The 18,159-nt window shown below is 50.5% G+C and overlaps 1 protein-coding gene across 1 annotated transcript; it reads right to left on the bottom strand.

Moving 5' to 3' along the window:
* Nucleotides 1–241: 241 nt before the first annotated feature.
* SPATC1L (spermatogenesis and centriole associated 1 like) lies at nucleotides 242–15,730 on the bottom strand. The gene is made up of 4 exons (XM_032487928.1): nucleotides 15,449–15,730; nucleotides 8,995–9,345; nucleotides 1,363–1,514; nucleotides 242–775 (listed from the first exon to the last, which is right to left on the bottom strand). Exons 1-4 carry the CDS (start codon nucleotides 15,648–15,650, stop codon nucleotides 449–451), a joined length of 1,032 nt encoding a protein of 343 aa, XP_032343819.1. The 5' UTR covers nucleotides 15,651–15,730; the 3' UTR covers nucleotides 242–448.
* Between the last annotated feature and the right edge of the window lie 2,429 nt (nucleotides 15,731–18,159).

Raw genomic sequence — 18,159 nt, 5'->3', positions numbered from 1 at the left:
CCCAGCCTTGAAATTCCCAACTTTTGAACAGGGGGCTGTGCTTCCGTTTTGCCCACAGCCCTGCTCTGAATCCTGGCCTCCGGCTCTGCCTCCGGGGAAACCCACACCCGGACAGGACCTGCTGGCCCCTTGGGAAGAGGGACGAGACCCCAGGAGAAGGTGCAGGCCCTGGGGTTGGGGGCCTCGTTCCAACCCCCCCTGGGGCGCCTCCGCCCTCAAAGAGCAGCGGTAGAGGAGCAGAAGCAAACAGACGACTTTAATAGAGTGTGACTCCCCGCGCAGGTGTGGGCGGCGGCCTGGGCGCCTCGGCGGCAGCCCGGCCGGTGGGCATCGGCGCGGGGCCGCCCTCCGGGCCCCGGCGCCCCCGGCGCGCCCTCCCGCTGAGCGGACGAGGAGCGCGGCGCCCGGGTTGGAACACGCGTTTATTCAGGGAGGCCGGGGCGCGGGTTCACCAGGCGAAGAGCGGGCGGCTGTCCTCCTTGGAGAGCTCGCACAGGCAGTTGAGCAGCAGCAGCGAGTCGCCCAGGAACTTGGGCGGCACCACGTCGATGACCAGCTTGCGCAGGGCGGCCGGGCTGCTGTGCAGCGGGTCGGCGCGCAGGTCGGGCCGCTGCTTCAGGATGCCGTAGGTGTTGATGAGGAACTCGCTGAAGGCCGGGTGCACGTCGCGGCTGTAGCCCAGCCTCTCCAGGCGCGCCGTCAGCGTCAGGTAGCGGTGCGTCAGCTCCCGCAGCTTCTTCTCATCCACCGAGCCGTCCAGGGACTTGATGGACGTCTGGGGGCACACAGACGGTGGTGGGCGGCGCCCCGCGACCCCACCAGGAAGGGGCCAGGGCGGGGACAGGGGGCCAGGGCGGGGACAGGGACCCAGCTTCCGTGAGCAAAGCCTGTAGATGGGTAACTGAAGCCCGGAGCCAGGCCGCCATCCCAATGGAGATGGCCTCGCCCTCCAGGAGACCCCACCTCCGACATGGCAGGGGTCTCCACCCTCACTGGGAGAGGGCAGCTTGCCAGGCAGAGCTGAGCCTCAAGGGCTCCGTGGCCCCAGAGCCATTCCTGAGACTGTCCCAGGCCACCAAAGGACAGGGCAGAAGCAGAGGTCCTCACAGCCCGCTCATTGCCTCCCCTGGCATGTGTGCCTCAGACACCACTCAGCCTCAACCAGGCCTGCAGGCGTATAGGCATCACAGGTCACAGGGCAGGAAGGGTATCCCCGGGCAGGGAGAGGACCCCGGGCAGGGAGGGGACTCTCTGGGGGCAGTGAGAGGACTCCAGGGCAGGGAGGGGGACACCCTGGGGCAGGGAGGGACCCCAGGCAGGGTCGGGGGGTCCTGGGACAAGGAGGGAGCCCAGCCACGCTACCTGCTTGATCTTCTCAGGGATGTTGGACACGGTGAAGCCATAGAGCCGGGTCACTCCTGGGAAGACATAGGCCAGGATGCGCCGGTCCAGCTGGAAGGCGATCTCCCCGACTATTCTCCCATCCTTTTCAGTGCTGGTGAAGCTCTGGATCTCTGCAGGGGCGGGGAGGGGGGGGGGTGAGACTCCCCAAGCAGCCCAGATCCCAGGTCCTTTCTTCATCCCTCTAAGATGGACGTGAACACGTTAAAAGCCTGTTTCACAGCCCAGCCCAGGATTGTTTTTTTTTTTTTTCCCCTTGTCACCAGCGAGTCTACCAGCACCTGGTCTGAGGTGACCACCCTGAGGCCCTGGCCCTATGACCAGGTGAACTTGGGATAGGCTAGGTGTGTCCCCAACCTGAGGGTGGGGTCCTAGGTCACTCAAGAACACATATGTAACACGTGTGGGTCCGGTCTGTGTGGCTATGTGGAACAGTGAGACTGTTTTGGCAACCCCTGTGCATCACAGGCTGGTCTAATGTTTATTTGATAATCTGACTCTTTCTTTCCTACGTTGTGCAGAGGATTGCTGGATTGGCAGGAGATTCTAATTATATTTCCCCAGCGTTACCCAGCACATCATCTACCCTCCCCTCCAAAACCTCAGACACCTGTGTCTGGCATTGTGGCTGGGTCAGAGGTAACTGGGCAGGGAGGGTCCTGGCGGCAGGGGCTCAAGCCCCTCACAGGGGCCCCGGAGGCCACCAGCTCCTAGCCGGCTACAGTTGGGCTGTGGCTGCTCCTTGTCCCAAGGCCACCTCCTGTCCTTCTGTGACCTAACTCATCCTCAAGGTGACCTTCAAGGGGCCTCGGACCCCACTTACAGACAAAGGATCTGAGGCTGTAACACCACTTCCCAAGCACTTTTAAATATTTTATGAGATACAAAATTCACTCTTTTCAGGTATGCAGTGTGTATATTCACCAAGTTGTACAACCGTCACCACAATCTAACTCGAAAACAGCTTTATAACCCAGCAAAACCCCCGTAGCCATCAGCAGCCACTCACAAGTCTCTCCCCTGCAGCCTCAAATCTGCTTTCTGTCCCTGTGGATTTATCCATTCCGGACATTTCATAGAAGTGGACTCGCACAATATGTGGTCTTTTGTGACCACTTCATTCACTCAGCATCATGCTTTCATGGTCCATCCACATTGTCACGTGTGTCAGAACTTCGTCCCTATTTACGGCTGAATAACATTCCAGCGTGTGAGTACAACACATTTTGTTTATCCAGTCCTCTGTGAACAGGCATTCGGGCCATTTCCACTTTTTGGTTATTATGAATAATGCTGCTGTGAACATTCATATAGAAACATTCATTTTGTGTGGATAAATGCTTTCAATTATTTAGGCAACATACCTAGGAATGGAATTGCTCAGACACAAGATAACCCTATGTGCAGCGTTTTCAGAAACTGCCAAACTGTTTTCCACAGCAGCAATGTATGTGGGTTCCAGCTCCTTCACATCCTCCCCAACACTTGCCGTTGTCTGTCGTTCGTATTGCAAGCGCCCTAGTGGGTGTGCGTGTGTCTCACTGTGGTTTCCATTTGCATTCACTGATGGCTGACAGTACTGAACATCTTCTCATGTGGTTATGGGGCTTGCTATGTCTTCTTTGGGGCAATGTCTCTTTAAGTTCTTTGCCCATTTTTAATTGCATTGTTTGTCTTTTTACTGTTGAGTTGTAAGAGTTCTCATATATTCTGGATACTATTTCCTTATCAGACACATGATATACACATATTTTCTCCCATGCTGTGGGTTGACTTTTCACTTTCTTGAAATGTCCCTTTCATTTCACCAAAATACATCAAAGTGCCTGATGTGTCTGTTTTTCCTTTTGTTGCTAGTGCCTTTGGTGCCACAGCTTAGAATCTATTCCCAAATCCAAAGTCATAAGATTTATGTCTATGTTTTCTTCTAAGAGTTTTATGGTTTTAGCTCCTTTAGGTCTTTTAAGTCTTTGATCCATTTTAATTTTCATATGTGGTGTGAAGTCCAATTTCATTTTTTTGCATGTGGATTTCCGCTTTCCCAACATAACGACATAATGTGTTGAAAAGATTGTTCTCTCTCCACTGGATTGTCTTGGTGCCTTGTCAAGCACCAACCCTGTAAATGCATGTTTTTAAATGTAGGCGCTGGGGTTGGACCTATTTGTACCGTGCTGTCTCAGTTACTGTGGCTTCATAGCAAAGTTCATAGAAACTGGGAAGCGTGAATCCTCCAATTTTGTTCTCCTTTTTCAAGATTTTTGCCTGTTCTGAGTTCCGTGTATTTCCACACAGATTTTACAATCAGCATGTCAATTTCTTCAAAGAAGCTAGGTGGGATTTTGAATGGGATTTCATTGAAATTCATAGATCAATTTGGGGAGTTTTGTCATCTTGATAATATTAAGTCTAATCCATGAACAGAAGGTGTTTTTCCATTTATTTAGGTTTTCTTTCATTAATTTCAACAATGTTTTGCAGTTTTTAGTGTACTCCTTCCTTAATCACTTTGCAAGGCCACAGAAATCACCCAGGAATTAAAGCTGAGAACCAGATGCGTCGCACAGAACCACGTTAGAGAAGGGGGCATGGAGGGGCAGGGCACAAACTCCTCCTTCGAAGTTAGTACGTTTCTCTTATCAGGACTCAGTCTCTCTCCCTGCCCCCCACTCCAAAGCACAAATTAGGTGGAAGAAACAAGCTACACCTGAAATGATCTAGAAATCATTTGTCACCCAACCTGGATCTTCCAAGATCCAGCCAAAAATCTATTCCTCAAAGAAAGGAGTCAATAAGATTGATAAAGTTCTAGCCAGACTTACTACAGAAGAAGAGAAAAGGCAAAAATTACCACTGTCAGAAATTAGAGATGGCATCACCACAGAGTTTACAGACATTAAAAGGATAATAATGCAATATTAAGAACAACTTTATGCCAATAAATTTAACAATTTAAATGAAACAGACCAATTCTTTAAAAGATATTAAAGTTTGCTTTTGTCAGTGAACTACCAAAGCTCACTCAGGAAGAAATAGATCATTTGAATAGCTTTATACCAACCAAGGAAATTGAAGCTGTTGGGGCAGAGGGGTGTGTCCCTACAAAGAAAGCTCAAGGTTCGGGTGGTTTCATTGGTGAATTTTACCAAACACCCAAGGAATACATAGTGCCAATTCTACACAGACTCTTCTAGATAATTAAAGAGGAAGGGACACTTTCTGCCTCATTCATTGAGGCTAACACTAACCTGATACCAAAACACACACAAAAAATGACATTATGAGAAAAGTATAGACCAGTGTTCCTCACAGACAGCAAAAATTCTTAACAAAAAGTTAGCAAATTGAATCCAACAATACAAAAACTATAATATATCATGACTAATATATCATGAGATTTATCTCAGGAATGTAAGGTTGGTTTACAATTCAAAAATCAATCAGTGTAATTTACCATGTTAACAGACTACAAATGAAAACCAAATGCTCATCTCAGTAGATGCAGAAAAAGCATTCAACAAAATCCAACATCCATTCGTGGCGACTCAAAGCAAACAAGGAATTAAAAGGAACTTCCTCAAACAGATGAAGAGCATCTACAAAACTCAGCTAACACCATGCGTGTTGGTGGCAGACTGACGCTCCCCCCAAGTCAGGGAAAGACAGCAGTGCCCACTGTCACCATTTCTATTCAACACTGTTCTAGCCAATAAGACAACAAAAGAAAGAAAGAAAGAAAGAAAGAAAGAAAGAAAGAAAGAAAGAAAGAAAGAAAGAAAGAAAGAAAGAAAGAAAGAAAGAAAGAAAGAAAGAAAGAAAGAAAGGAAGGAAAGGAAGGAAGGAAGGAAGGAAGGAAGGAAGGAAGGAAGGAAGGAAGGAAGGGCGTACAGATTAGAAATGAAAAAATGAGTTTGCCTTTATTCACAAATGACATGATCATCTATCCTAAGGAATCTACACAAAGAGCTACTAGAACAAATATGTGGGTTCAGTTAAGTTACAGGATAAAAGGTTGTATTTGTCAGGGTTCTTCAGAGAAACAGAAACAGAACCAGAACCATGTATGTGTTTATTATAAGGACTTGACTCACATGATTATGAAAACGAACAAGTCCCAAGATCTGTGAGGGGGAATCAGCAAGCTGGAGGCTCGGAAGTTGTTATAGCCCCAGTCTGAGTTAAAAGCCTGAGAACCAAAAGAACTAATAGTGTGATTATAGTCCAAAGGACCGGAGACTTGAGACCCAAGAAGAGCTGTTATTTCAGTTGCAATCCAAAGACAGTCAGGGAGGAGGAACTCTGTCTTACTTGGAAGAGAGTCAGCCCTTTTGTCCTGCTCAAGCCTTCAACTGATTGGATGAGGCCCACCCACATTAAGGAGGCAAATCTGCTTTACTCAGTCTATTGATTTAAATATTAAATTGATCCAAAAACATTCTCACAAAAATACCCAGAATAATGTTTGACCAAATATCTGGGCACCTAATGGCTCAGTCATGTTGGCAAATAAAATTAACCATCATAGAGTCAACATACAAAATCAATTGTGTTACTGTATGCCAGAAACAAATAATCATAAATTCATATTAACAAAAAAATACTATTTATTATAGCATCAAAACCATGAAATATTAAGGGGTAAATTCAACAAAACTGTGTGATGTCTGTACATAGAAAACCATAAAATACTGCTGAAAGACATTTTTAAAGAACTAAATAAATGGAGAAATATAGAGGGAAACCTTGGAGATACTGCAGGTTCCATTCCAGACCACCACAATATAGCAAATAGCACAAAAAAAAGCAAGTCACATGGATGTTTTTGTTTCTCAGGGCATATGAAGTTTCACTATACTGTCGTCTATCATGTGCAATAGCATTGTATCTAAAAATACATGTTCATAACTTAATTTTAAAATGCTTTATTGCTAAAAAAAATGCTAATCATCTTCTGAGCCTTCAGTGAGTAATAATCTTCTTGCTGGTGGAGGGTCTTGCCTCAGTGTTGATGGCGGCTGACTGATCAGGGTGGTGGTTCCTGGAGGCTGGAGTGGCTGCGACAATTTCTTTAAAAGGGTAACAGTGAAGTTGCCACATCGATTGACTCTTCCATGAACAACTTCTCTGTAGCATGCAATGCTGCTTCGTAGCAATTAACCGCTGGTAGAATTCTTTCAAAATTAAAGTTAGTCCTCTCAAACCCTGACGCTGCTTTATCAACCAAGTGTATGTAGTAGTCTAGATCCTTTGTTGTCACTTCAGCAGTCTTCACAGCATCTTCCCCAGGAGTAGGTTCCATCTCAAGAAAACACTTTTTTTGCTGATCGTAAGAAGCAGCTCCTCCTCTGCTGAGGCTTTGTCCTGAGACTGGAGCAGTTAGGGTCCATCTTCAGGCTCCACTTCCAGTTCCCCTGCTGCTTCCACCATGTCTGCAGCTCCTTTCTCCACTGAGGTCTTAAACCCTCCAGTCACCCACGAGGCTTGGAATCCACTTCTTCTTCTTCCAAACTCCTGCTGGTGTTGACATTTGCACCTCTTCCCTCGAACCATGTTTTAATGGCATCTGGACTGGTGAATCCTTTCCAGAAGGTTTTCCAATTACTTTGCCCAGACCCATCAGCGGAATCGCTGTCTATGGCAGCTACAGGTTCATGAAGTGCGTCTCCTAAATAACAAGGCTCGACGGTCCACAGGACTCCTTGATCCACGGGCTGCAGAGGGGGTGTTGTGTCAGCTCAGAAACAACATGAATCCACTGTCCGTCTCCCTCAGAGCTCTGGGGAGACCGGTGAGTTGTCAGTGAGCAGACATACTTTCAAAGGAATCTTTTTTTTCTGAGCAAGAGACCTCAATAGTGACCTTAAAATACTCAGTAAACCGCGTTGTACACAAACGTGCTGTCCTCCGGGCTTTGCGGTTCCGTTTGCAGAGCACAGGCAGAGTGGACTGGGCATCGCTATTAGGGCCCGAGGATTTTCAGAGTGGTAGATGAGCACTGGCTTCAACTTAGAGTCACCAGGTGAGACATCAAAGGTCACTGATCACAGATCACCATAACAAAGACAGTAATAATGGGAAAGTATGAAACACTGCGAGAGTTACCAGAACGTGACAGATGTGAAGGGGGCAAATGCTGTTGGAAAAACGGCACTGACAGACTTGCTCGAGGCAGAGTTCCCACGGCCTTCCATCTGTGAAAAATGCAGTATCTGTGAAGCACAGTGAAGCGAAGTGCTATAAAATAAGACGTGCCTGGGCGGTGTTCATGGCTCTGAAGATGCAATATTGTCAAAATGCCACTTCTCTGAAAGTTGATCTACGTGACCTGGAGGTCTGGGACAATGCCAATCAAAATCCCAGGAAGCTTTTTTTGTAGAGATGGGCGAGTCGTTTCTAAAATTTGTATGAAAATGCAAAGGTCCTAGAATAGCCAGAACAACTTTGAGGAAAAGGACAAAGTTGAAGAACTTAGATCCTCTGATTTGCGGTCTTACTATAAAACCACAGTGACTAAGACAGTGTGTGTTGGAACCAATATGGACACAGATAAATGGGACAGCCTGGGGAATCCAGAGACACACACACAAGGACAACGATTTGTGATAAAGGCGTCAACGCAATTCAATGGGAAGAGAATAATCTTCTAAAACACTGGGTTTTCCCAGGCATCCGGGACCAGAGTTTCCAGAGATGCGGCCACTGAATATTTATCTTTAAAAGGTCCTAGTGGTGATTACTGTGAACCTATCTGTAAGTATCAATCTTTAGAATTTGGGGCCTCAGCCTTCCAGGAACCATGGCCTTTGGGAGACTTTTATTACCCACCGGAGTCCTGTATACTGGGTCTTAGCAGGGGCTGCCTTGTGCTGAGCTGGGGAGGGAGAGAGAGGGACGTGGGGCTAGAGAGTGATCAGCACCCTCTGGTCATAGCAAGGTGGGAGATAAAGACTGCGCAGTCAGTGAAACCCCCAGACATGGCGAGAACGCGGCCTCTGCTGGAATTCTGTTTTCATAATAAAATACATAATCTTATTAAAAATAATAAAGGCATATGGCAAAAAAAATTTTAACATTGGTGCTGGGGGAAGTGGATACCTAATGCAAACCTCATATCACACGAAAGTTAACTTGAAATTGAGCAGAAACCTAAATGTAAAGCCAAAAACTATAAAACTTCCGGAAGAGGGTATTGGAGAGGATGTCTGTGACCTCCGGTTTGTCAAAGATTCCTTGAGTAGGACACAGAAAGCAAGAATGCATATGAAAGAAAAAACCCAGTAAACTGAACTTCATCAAACTAGTGTTGCTCTTCAAAAACCACCGTTAAGAAGACGGAGCAGCCAGACTGGGAGCCCACGTCTGCAAAACATAGACTCCCAAAAGGCCGTGTCCAGAATACACAAAGGACTCTCACAACTCAGTCATAAGATGAGCAACTCATTTTTTCAAATGGCCAACGATTTGAACAGACACAGCACCAGACCCGGCCTCCCAGGCACACTCTCCTCCTGCTGTGGACGGATGAGGGTGGAGGACCCGCGCCCCGACCACCCTCCCAGCTGCCGGCCGCCCCGCCTGCCCCCGGCGGTGTACCGTTAAGATAGTAGCTCCTCCTGGTCCGGTCCCCGGAGGGCAGGCTACTCTCCGAGAAGCACACCTTCTTGGGCCGGACCACCTCCCTGGGCTCCAGCAGGGTCTTGTCCACCAGCGGGTCCTGCGAGGGGCTGAGGAGCGGGGACAGCTTCCTGTTGGAGCCACGGGGCACACGTAGCTCCGCCGAGTCGAGGAAAGCCTTGAAGGGCGCCTGGGCGGAGGTGGCACACCCCGGGGACGCGTCATCCTCGCTGGAGAGGGGGGCGTGTGAGCACAGCAGGTCCTCCAGGGAGGACGTCTGCAGCTGGGAGGGGGCCTCGGGGACACCGGTGAACCTTCCAAAGTCTGGAACTGAGGCAGGGAGGAAAGGGGGGAGAGGTCAGCTGATGTCCCTGAAACAGCCGAGAAGCGAGGAGATGGCTCTGGGAGCACTCGCGAGCCAGCCCGAGCTCTGACACCTGCGCACGCTCCCCAGGGAGGGGAAGGGGTGGGGGACGCCCCGCCCACTCCAGACGCTTCCCCCCCCTGCCGCCCATGCACCCACACACTCTGTACTGCACTGTGACTGTTTACGCTCCGAAATCTTGCCCAAATGGTGTCATCTGACGCGTTTTACTCTGAAACATACCTTTTAGCTGTAGATTTCTCTTCGATATTTACCCATGGTGAGTGGGTCATTCGGTAGCTGGATGGTTCACTTAACCATTTCCTGACACATGTGCACACCCACACAGACACACCCACACAGATTTTTTACCCATCGCCCTACTGATGCACACGAGGCTGTTTCCAGGTCTTGCAAAGCAAAGCCGTGCTCAGCAGCCTTCGTGGGCCTCCCTGCCACGGCGAGTGCCGTCCGCTGAGGGCACCTGGGCCCAGGGGTGTGTGTGCTTCAACCTTCTTGCTCTCTCCAGCCACGGTGGTATCTCCACGACCACCAGCCACTTCACCAGGGCGTGGCAAGCTCGGGCCAGGCTAATGGTGACCCGTGGCTTTTGCCCGGTCCCTGGTGGCGTCGAGCACCTCCTCAGGTGTTCTCTGGCCTCTCAGGCTTCGTCTCCATGAACTCCGTGTGCTCCCTGTTTTGGCTGGCTGGTCTTTTAGGGTTACACACACCTGTTCTTTTTGTATTCTGCGTACTAATCCCTTGTTGATGAAATGCCTTGTGTCTTCTCCCAGCGGGTGCCTTGTTTATACTTCAACCTTTTTTAATGCTAATTATTCTCATGTGGAATTTTTAAAGCTTTAATGTGTTTCACTAAATTTTCATCTGATTTAACAAATTTTAAAATAAGTTTTAACATATCGATTCTTTCGTGGTTTATGAAATCCTCTTCTATCTCCATGTCATAAATTTGTTCTCCTAGCAATAATGCAAATATATATTTGAGCAACTGTTTTTTAAGATTTATACTGAAAAATTATATCCTAAAATGTGCCTACTCAGGAACAAATTGATCTATCCCCACGATACTTCCCCAGGGGAAAACAAATGTTCAAAAGAAGGAAAGTCGTCAGAATGTGTGCCTTTTTTTTTTAATTTTGTTTTTGTTTTTATTTTGGGGGAGAGGAAACTAGGCTTATTTATTTACTTATTTATTGCAACGGAGGTACTGGGGATTGAGCCCATGCTCTAAGCACATGCTCTACCACCAAGCTCTTCCCTCCCCCGTGTCCTGCCTTCTGTCCACAAGGCCAGCACAGTCGATCCTGGCGGCCCCTCTCAGGGCGTCACCTCCTCCTGCCCCAGCCAACCACACGGCCCAGAAACTGTCAGCGAGACACCTTTCAGGAGTCACCAAGCATTTGGATCAAAGATCCCCAGAGCTGGGCTCTCCCCGCAATTGGGCCCCAAAGAAGACTGGAGCCCTGTGCCCAGGACACAGATTCTCCAAGGGGAGGTGGGCTGTCCCAGCAGTGCTTGAGGGCTCGACAACCTTGCCTCATGGAAGAGCCACATCCATGACCCAGTTTTAAACGGACTGTTGTGTGGCCAGGTGGTTTGCACTTTGCTTTTAGTTTCTATTTAGTGAATTGTAACTCCCTTCTGTTGCTCCCAAGCCTTAATAAAGTTGTGTCAAACATTAAAAAGAATTTTTAAAATCCCCAGTCAAGTCCAAATGTTCAGGTTACATTATAATAAAATTATAAAAGAATAACAAGAGTCAATACAAAATTCCATCTCAGAATTAAAAGCATTCTCTTCAGTAATGATCATATCAAGGAGAATATAAAAATAGGAAAAAATAATTATTGAGAAATAATTAAAATCAGAACACTATGTATTAAGACACCAGTATATTTTAAATTGTAGAGTAAAATTAGCAACTTAAATCCTTTAATTACTTTTAAAACATCAAAAAATTAAACATTCACATGGACATGAATTCTTAAAGAAAGAAAAGCTAGAAAATGACAAAAAAGACAGCAGAAATGAACCTGAAACAGCTCCACGGAGCATCCTGTGAGACAGCAGAGCTGTGGGAAGCTACTTTAGAGAAACAGAAAACATAAAGGAATTAAATTTTACCTCAGTAGAGGTGTTTAAAAAAATGAATTAAATTGGAACTGAGAAAAGTGATAAAAGAATGACTAGAAAGATAATGTTCAAATTATGAAAGTATTCTTTACATGTGAATATTAATTGAAACTTTTAATAAAAGGAGACATTTTCTGGGAAATTATTTTTAAATGACTCAGTAAGAAGGAGATAACCTAAATGGACCAGTGAGCACAAGAAAAACCTGGAAGTTACAGACTCACAATGACCCAAAGGTCTGCAGGCCTGCGTGGTTCGTGGATGACTTCTTTCAAGTTCAGTAAGTATGAACTGTTTATTCATAACCCCTACATCGTATAAATGAGGTTGGAACACTGAACAGTCAAAAGATGCTTGATTATTAAGGTCATAAATTTGCCACAGCTCCAGCATCAGATCACTGCAAGGATAACCCACAGGAAGAAAACCGAGCCCACGTGCACATGGGAACAGAGTCCAGAGACCCCAGCTGAAGCCCCACCAAACAGATGGCTCCACAGGCCCAATGCAGGCCCAGGGCCCAGGGGTCTCACCAGGAAACTGCGTAATGAGACCCACCAACAACCCGAGGGGAGTAGCAGAGGCACCGCCACTGATGCCGAAACGAGGTCATAAAGATTGAACAAAACGAGCCGTTTCTCAACATTTTTGTTCTTTAAAAGTAAGGACTAGAAAGACGTCCCCAGCACCCAGCCTGCACCCCGGGGCAGACGGGGCTGTCACTGCACACCACGCCGAGGAGGAAGGGGGACAGGCCGCCGACGCCAGCGGTCCTGGGAGTATGGGGAAAAAGACAGAGGAAAAAATAGCGAGCATGTGTGCTGTCAAGCTCATTTAAACTGACCATACCTCAATTTTTTAAAATCTCATTTAAAACAAACGTTTGTAAATAGAGCAGCTACAGACTCAGAAAACGTCGGAGAACAAATTGAAAACCTTAGTAGAATAAAACAGTTATGTAGAGGCTGGACACAGGACGAATCTTCCCAGAATCCAGCCGCGCTGGCACCTGAGACAAGCGGGAGAGGGGCCAGCCCCTCCCGCGGGACAAAGTGCTCAGGGGCAGACTCAGTGATCAGTGTGGAAGAGCTAGTTGTGAGAAACGGCTAAAGAGACTCGAAGAAGCCGAGAGCCAGAGCAGCTTAATGAAACCACAGTGGGGAAATCGTCCTCTGGGTAAATGTGAGAAAAGAAACGTGAAAAGGAATCGCCCTGTCTCCTGAGCCAGTGATTCCGCCTCCTAAGGAAGGAAACCTGCTATAAAGTGCTTTTTGCATTGGCGTTTATCTCAGGGTAAGAAAGAAGAACGGAATTTCAGACATAAGGAGAGAGTTCATTAAACAGGCTCATGTGATTTTGGAACATTACACAGCCATTTAAAAGCACATTTATAACTATACAGAAATAACTGTATTGAGATGTAACAGAGAAAGAGGCAAAGGAAATACTCAAAACTACTTAAAATTAGCAGACGGCCCACCCAGGACACCAGAGCCGAGGGGACAGTGAAGGCTCTGGTGACACCAGGGCCCTGCTCATCCCCTCCGTCCCTTTGAGGACATGCGTCAGCTGTGGACCCAGAGACCCCGGCGGGGCTGTCTCACCCTCGGCGGAAACAGACGTCTATCTGGTGACGTGGGGCTGGGAGATGCGGCAGGGAGGCCTCGCTGCGGCGTGTAGAGGCCGCAGCCTCCCCAGAAGAGCATTCTGGGTCTGTTTTAACTTTCAGCTGCACACAGCCTTTGACTCGAGGGTTCCCCAACGGCTAGCCAGCCACAGCCCACAGCAGCACGCAGGCAGGAGGCCGTCTGTGGTCACGGGAGCGCAAGGGCACTGCCTGTGGCGGGGTCCGGACCAGAGGGTGGCAGTGAACCGCCGGGATAGTCCGCCCCCCAGGGGCCCCGTTTAGGCACCAAAGGACCCATAGCACCACGTGAATATCCACCAAAACCCTTGGAGAGGAACCCGAGAGAACACTGACGGTGGCTGCTTTTGGGCATGGGGCCAGGAGCACAGGCTCGGCCTTGGGGTGTTTATCAGTCTGCCCTGAGTGATGCTTTTGAAAGAGAAAAAACGGTTTTTAAAGCACATTCTGTTTCAAGTGCAGACACAAAGGGACTGGTGGACCACGAGCCATTGCTGTGCAGTGGCACCTTCTGTCTGTGACCTTGAGCTGCTCCAAGAACCCCTGCTGGTTCTCCAGACTCCAGGGCCAAGGCCAAGGCCTAGGCTGCACCTTCTGCAGAAGGCTGAACCCTGGGCATGGAGGTGGCCCACGGTGACCCTGGCCCACACCCTGTGGCTGGGGCCCCACGGCCTCTCTGCGGAAGGCTTGGTGGCCTCGGGCTGGCCAGGGGCTGGGGCTCCTCCCAAGACTGGTGTCCAGCAGGCTCTAGGCTTGCCCACGGGCAGGGGTGCTGGCTACAGTCCCAGAGACTCTGCCCTGACTCGGACCCTGACAGGGACAGCCTGGCCTGAGCAAGGGCCTACACCTCGCCCAAAGCCCACCCTTCCAGCCTAGGGAGGCTAGGAGTGAGGGAGCCCAGAGAGCCTGTCCCCTGCTGACCACATGTTTGGATCTGAGCCTGGAGGGGAGGACCCAGAAAGACTCAGTTCTTGGGACAAAGGGTGACAAAGCAGCATGAGGCACGTGACTCAGAGGCTGTCACAGCATAGACGAGGCCTGGGGACAAGTGCTTTTTCAGCCACTGTCCACTAGGTGTCCCTTGCAGGCTGAGAAGCAGCCCTGACCCTTTGTAAGACGTCACATCCAGGACACAGCACCATGAGGCCAGTCGCTCCTCCACAGGTGCCCGATGCCAGCTTGTGCCTTGGCCACCAGTGGGGGCTCAGAGCATGGGCCCCAGGGTTTCTCCAGCTGCCACTTCTCTTCCCACCGTCCCCCCACAGGACCCCCTGCTGGTCTGAGCTCCCTCCTCAAGGGCCCCTCGAGGCTGGAGGCGTGGAGATGCTGTGAGGGACTCTCACAACCTGGGACATGCTCGCCCTCGGGGCTCTGCGCCCACAAGCTTTGTGCAGGGGCCTGATGGGTGACACTGACCGCAGTTGGGAGGCCATTGCCATGCTGGCTCAGAGGCCATGCAGGCGTTTGGGTGGACTCCAGGGAGTGACCACACCCAATGCAGATCCCAGTGGCCAGTCCTCAGAGCACCCGGACATCCCACTGGGGAACCGGCAGCTTTGGGAGCAGCTGCTACAATGGAAAAACACCTCACACCCAAGTCCACAGGGCACCGGAGCAGCATCCACCCACCCTCACCATCGCACTGCTGGGTGGCCAGGCAGTGCGAGTGACCACCTGCTCCAGGGCACATGGCGCTCGCCAGGTCCCAGTGCTCCTCCGGCATCAGGGGCCCTGTCTGGAGTCCACACCCCAACCACACAGAGACCAGGTTCATGGCAACCACCAAGCCCCAGCTCACACTCTCCACACGTGAAGAGAGCGTTTTCTCACAGAAAAGTTTAAAGCAGAACCAACGACTTCTGCAGAAAGTGACCAAAGTCTGTCTTTCCTGTGAAGTCACAGAAGGCTTGAGTGGCTTCTACACTTACTTCCACCAATGGCTGCTTCCCGCCCCGGTGCAGCTCAGCCACGTGACTGCCTTGGTGGACGGCTGGTGCGGTTGGCACACAAGATGCCATGGCTGGGACGAGCATGCGGGGCCCAGGGGGGCGAGGCCCTCAGGGCCCAGAGGAGGAGGAGGCTGCCGGGCCCGCCCGACCCCCCAGGACTGTGGCCCTCAGCGGCCACTACGGACAGAGTCTCGCCCGCGCACGTGAGTAACCTGCCACCCGTTCTGCAGGGGTGGCCTTGGTGGCCTAGAGACAGGGGACACACAGGACACACAGCGGGGTGAGCAGCTCGGCCCCGGTCCACCCAGGCCTGGGGCTCACCTGCACTCCCGGGGGAGCAGTCCTCAGGGTAGGCGGGCGCCCTGGGGAAGAGGGGGTCGTGGGCCCCTGGCCCCCCGCTCTCCTGGCAGCCCTCCCGGAGCAGGCGCTTCAGCATCTGGTTCTCCTTCAGGAGGCGCACCTGCTTCTTGAGGTCGGCGTTCTCGCTCACGAGCCTGTTGAGCAGCTCGCTGCCCTCGGCCATGGCCGTGTCCGTCCACAGGCGCTCACGTGCGGGCCTGCCGCCCCATGGCGGTGGAGATCGGAGCCCAAGATGCTCCAGAAATGCCGAGACCACGGAGTTCCAGCGGCCCGGCCTTCCGCAGCCTTGTGATGTCGCCTTAAAGAGGCAGCAATGGTGTCCTTCCCGCCTTCCCCTGGCTCCTGGCCCCTGGCCACACGGAGCACCGCCCACGAGCAAGCAGAGGAGGGCTTGTGAGCAGTGGGGCCTGGCAGATTCCAGGGTGGGGGCTGAGACTCACGCAGGGAGGGCACCCCAGCAGAGGGAACAGCAGGTGCCAAGGCCCGAGGCAGGAGCTTTCCAGCACATTCTGGGAACCCAGGGCTGAGGGAGACGTCCACAGGCCTGGTGGGGCTCCTGCCTTCACTGAGCGACCCTGTCAGCCACCAGCCCTGCAGTGCGGCTCCCTGACCCTTTCCCCCCGCAGGGCCAGCCGAGCCCACAGAGGCAGGTGGTTGTCCCCTAGAAGCTGGGCAGTGAGTGTCTGGCCTGCAGACTCTTATTCCAGTGCACCCCTGGGATGCACATTTGAGGAAGGAGGAGACAGTGGGTGCAGAGGGAGGCAGGCCCAGGGTGCCCCCCGACAGCTCCCACAGCCCACGGAGCTCTGGTGGACTCCGGGGAGGCCACCTGCTGACTGCACTCCCCGAAGGATCCAGGCAGCACCTCAGCCTCCTCACACGGACCACGAGCACTGAGTGTCTGGGACACTGACCGTTACTGGACCTGAGGGCCCCCAGCCAGGGCACGGGGTCGTGTGGACCAACCACACACGCAGTCCCACCAAAGTGAGACTCCAGTCCCGTTGGTGTGACCACCGTGAATCCCACCCCTACCCTTTCACTCACTACCCGTAAGGTAAACTCAGCACTGTATCCTGAGGAAGAACAGAGCCCAGAAAAGGAACAGCACGTCCTCCCTCCCCTTCAGCCCTGATGCCCACCCAGGGAGGAGAAGCAGCCTCCAGGCGGAGCACAGCCCTTAGGTCCCCCAGACCAACCGCTCAGGTAGTCACCTCAGGGCAGAAATCCTCGGGTTGGCTGGCAGAGAAAGGATCCCTAAGTCCCAGCCATCCCTTCTGCATCCCGGGAGAGCGGGAATGCAGACAGCGGGAACGCGGACAGCGCCCACTGAGGAAGGCAGGCAGGGGCCTCCAGGACCCTGAGGACAAGGCCAGGGCGCTGCGAACGGCTCCCTCTGCTGCCTCCAACCCTCACATTTCTTTCCCACCCCAAGAAAGCCCTCTCCAGGGTCCTGCCAGCCGGGGACCTGCCAACATCCCTCCTGTTTTCTGGTCCTGATGTAATGCTCTTTTAATACACTCAATGTGCTAACAGTTTAGGCTTTTTCTATGTTCGTGAGAGAAATTGATCTGTCTCCTTTTCTGGCCATGACTTGGTCTGGTTTTGCTATCAAGGTCATAGTGACCTTATAAAGTGACTTGCAAAGGGTTCTCTCCTCCATTTTCTGGATATTTGTGTTAGACTGTTATTTCTCTTAAATGTTTGATAAATTCACCAGCAAATCCGTGTGAACCTAGAGTTTTCTTCTGGGGAATTTCTTAACTTCTAATTCAATTTCTCAAATAGATGTAAAGTTACTTAAAATTTCCATTTTCTCTCACGCCCATCTAGATAACAACTATCTTTCAAGGAGTTTGTCCACGTCATCCCCATGGTGCAAGCCTGGAATGCTGGCATCACATAGTTCACAGCTCCCTATCACCCCTCTGTGACCTCTGAGACTAATCAGTCCAGTCAAGGCGGAAGCCACACTGTGGCCATGCAGACCCAGCGTGCCGTCAGCAGGCTTTTGCAGGAGGATGTAAAGCAGAGCAGTGGGAGCCGTGGCCCCGAGGCGGGCGCAGTCTGGCCGGCTCTCTTCCGCAGGGTGGGTGGCGGTGCGCCCTTTCTCAGTCTCAACCTAAGTGGTTAGCTTTCTCACCTCCCCTGACTGGAGGACTCACTTCGGTTGCACTGATCTTCTCCACCACGTCTTCTGGAGCATTTGATTTCTTTTATCCAGTGTTTCCTTCCTTCTACTTACTTCGGTTTTAAGATTCTTAAGGTGGGCACTTTGAACACCAATTTTAAACCTTACTTACAGCATTAATAACAAGGCTGTAAACATTTCTCTAAGCTCTGCTTTTGCTACATACACAAATTTTGAAGTCATGTTTTTATTTTCATTCAGGTTGAAATATTTTTTAATTTTCCTCGTGCTTCCATTTTTTACCATAGACGGCTTAGAAGTGTATCCTTTCATTTTCAAAAATTTGGGACTTTCCAAATCTCGTTACTGATTTCTAATTTAACTCCATTGTGGTCAGAGAATACACTCTGTATGGTTTCAATCCTTTTGAATTTCTTGAGACTTGTGTCATGACCCAGCACGGCCTATCTTAAGTGAACCGTCCGTGGCCGCTTGGAAAGAATGTGAGCAGTTACACAAATGTCAACCACGCAAGCTGGTT

This window comes from Camelus ferus, chromosome 1 (assembly GCF_009834535.1).
Source record: "Camelus ferus isolate YT-003-E chromosome 1, BCGSAC_Cfer_1.0, whole genome shotgun sequence".
NCBI classification, from domain to species: domain Eukaryota; kingdom Metazoa; phylum Chordata; class Mammalia; order Artiodactyla; family Camelidae; genus Camelus; species Camelus ferus.
The sequence above is the reverse complement of the archived record's forward strand: the minus strand, read 5'-3'. Positions and strand labels throughout refer to the sequence as shown.

Bases quoted from the DNA above. Each gene is read 5' to 3' on its own strand.
- SPATC1L (XM_032487928.1), bottom strand. From the start codon at position 15,650: ATGGCCGAGGGCAGCGAGCTGCTCAACAGGCTCGTGAGCGAGAACGCC. The intron at 1,515-8,994 runs GTACACCGCCGG...CCGCCCCTGCAG, and splicing joins GAGGAGCTACTATCTTAACG to AGATCCAGAGCTTCACCAGC. The intron at 776-1,362 runs GTAGCGTGGCTG...GTGTGCCCCCAG, and splicing joins TCCCTGAGAAGATCAAGCAG to ACGTCCATCAAGTCCCTGGA.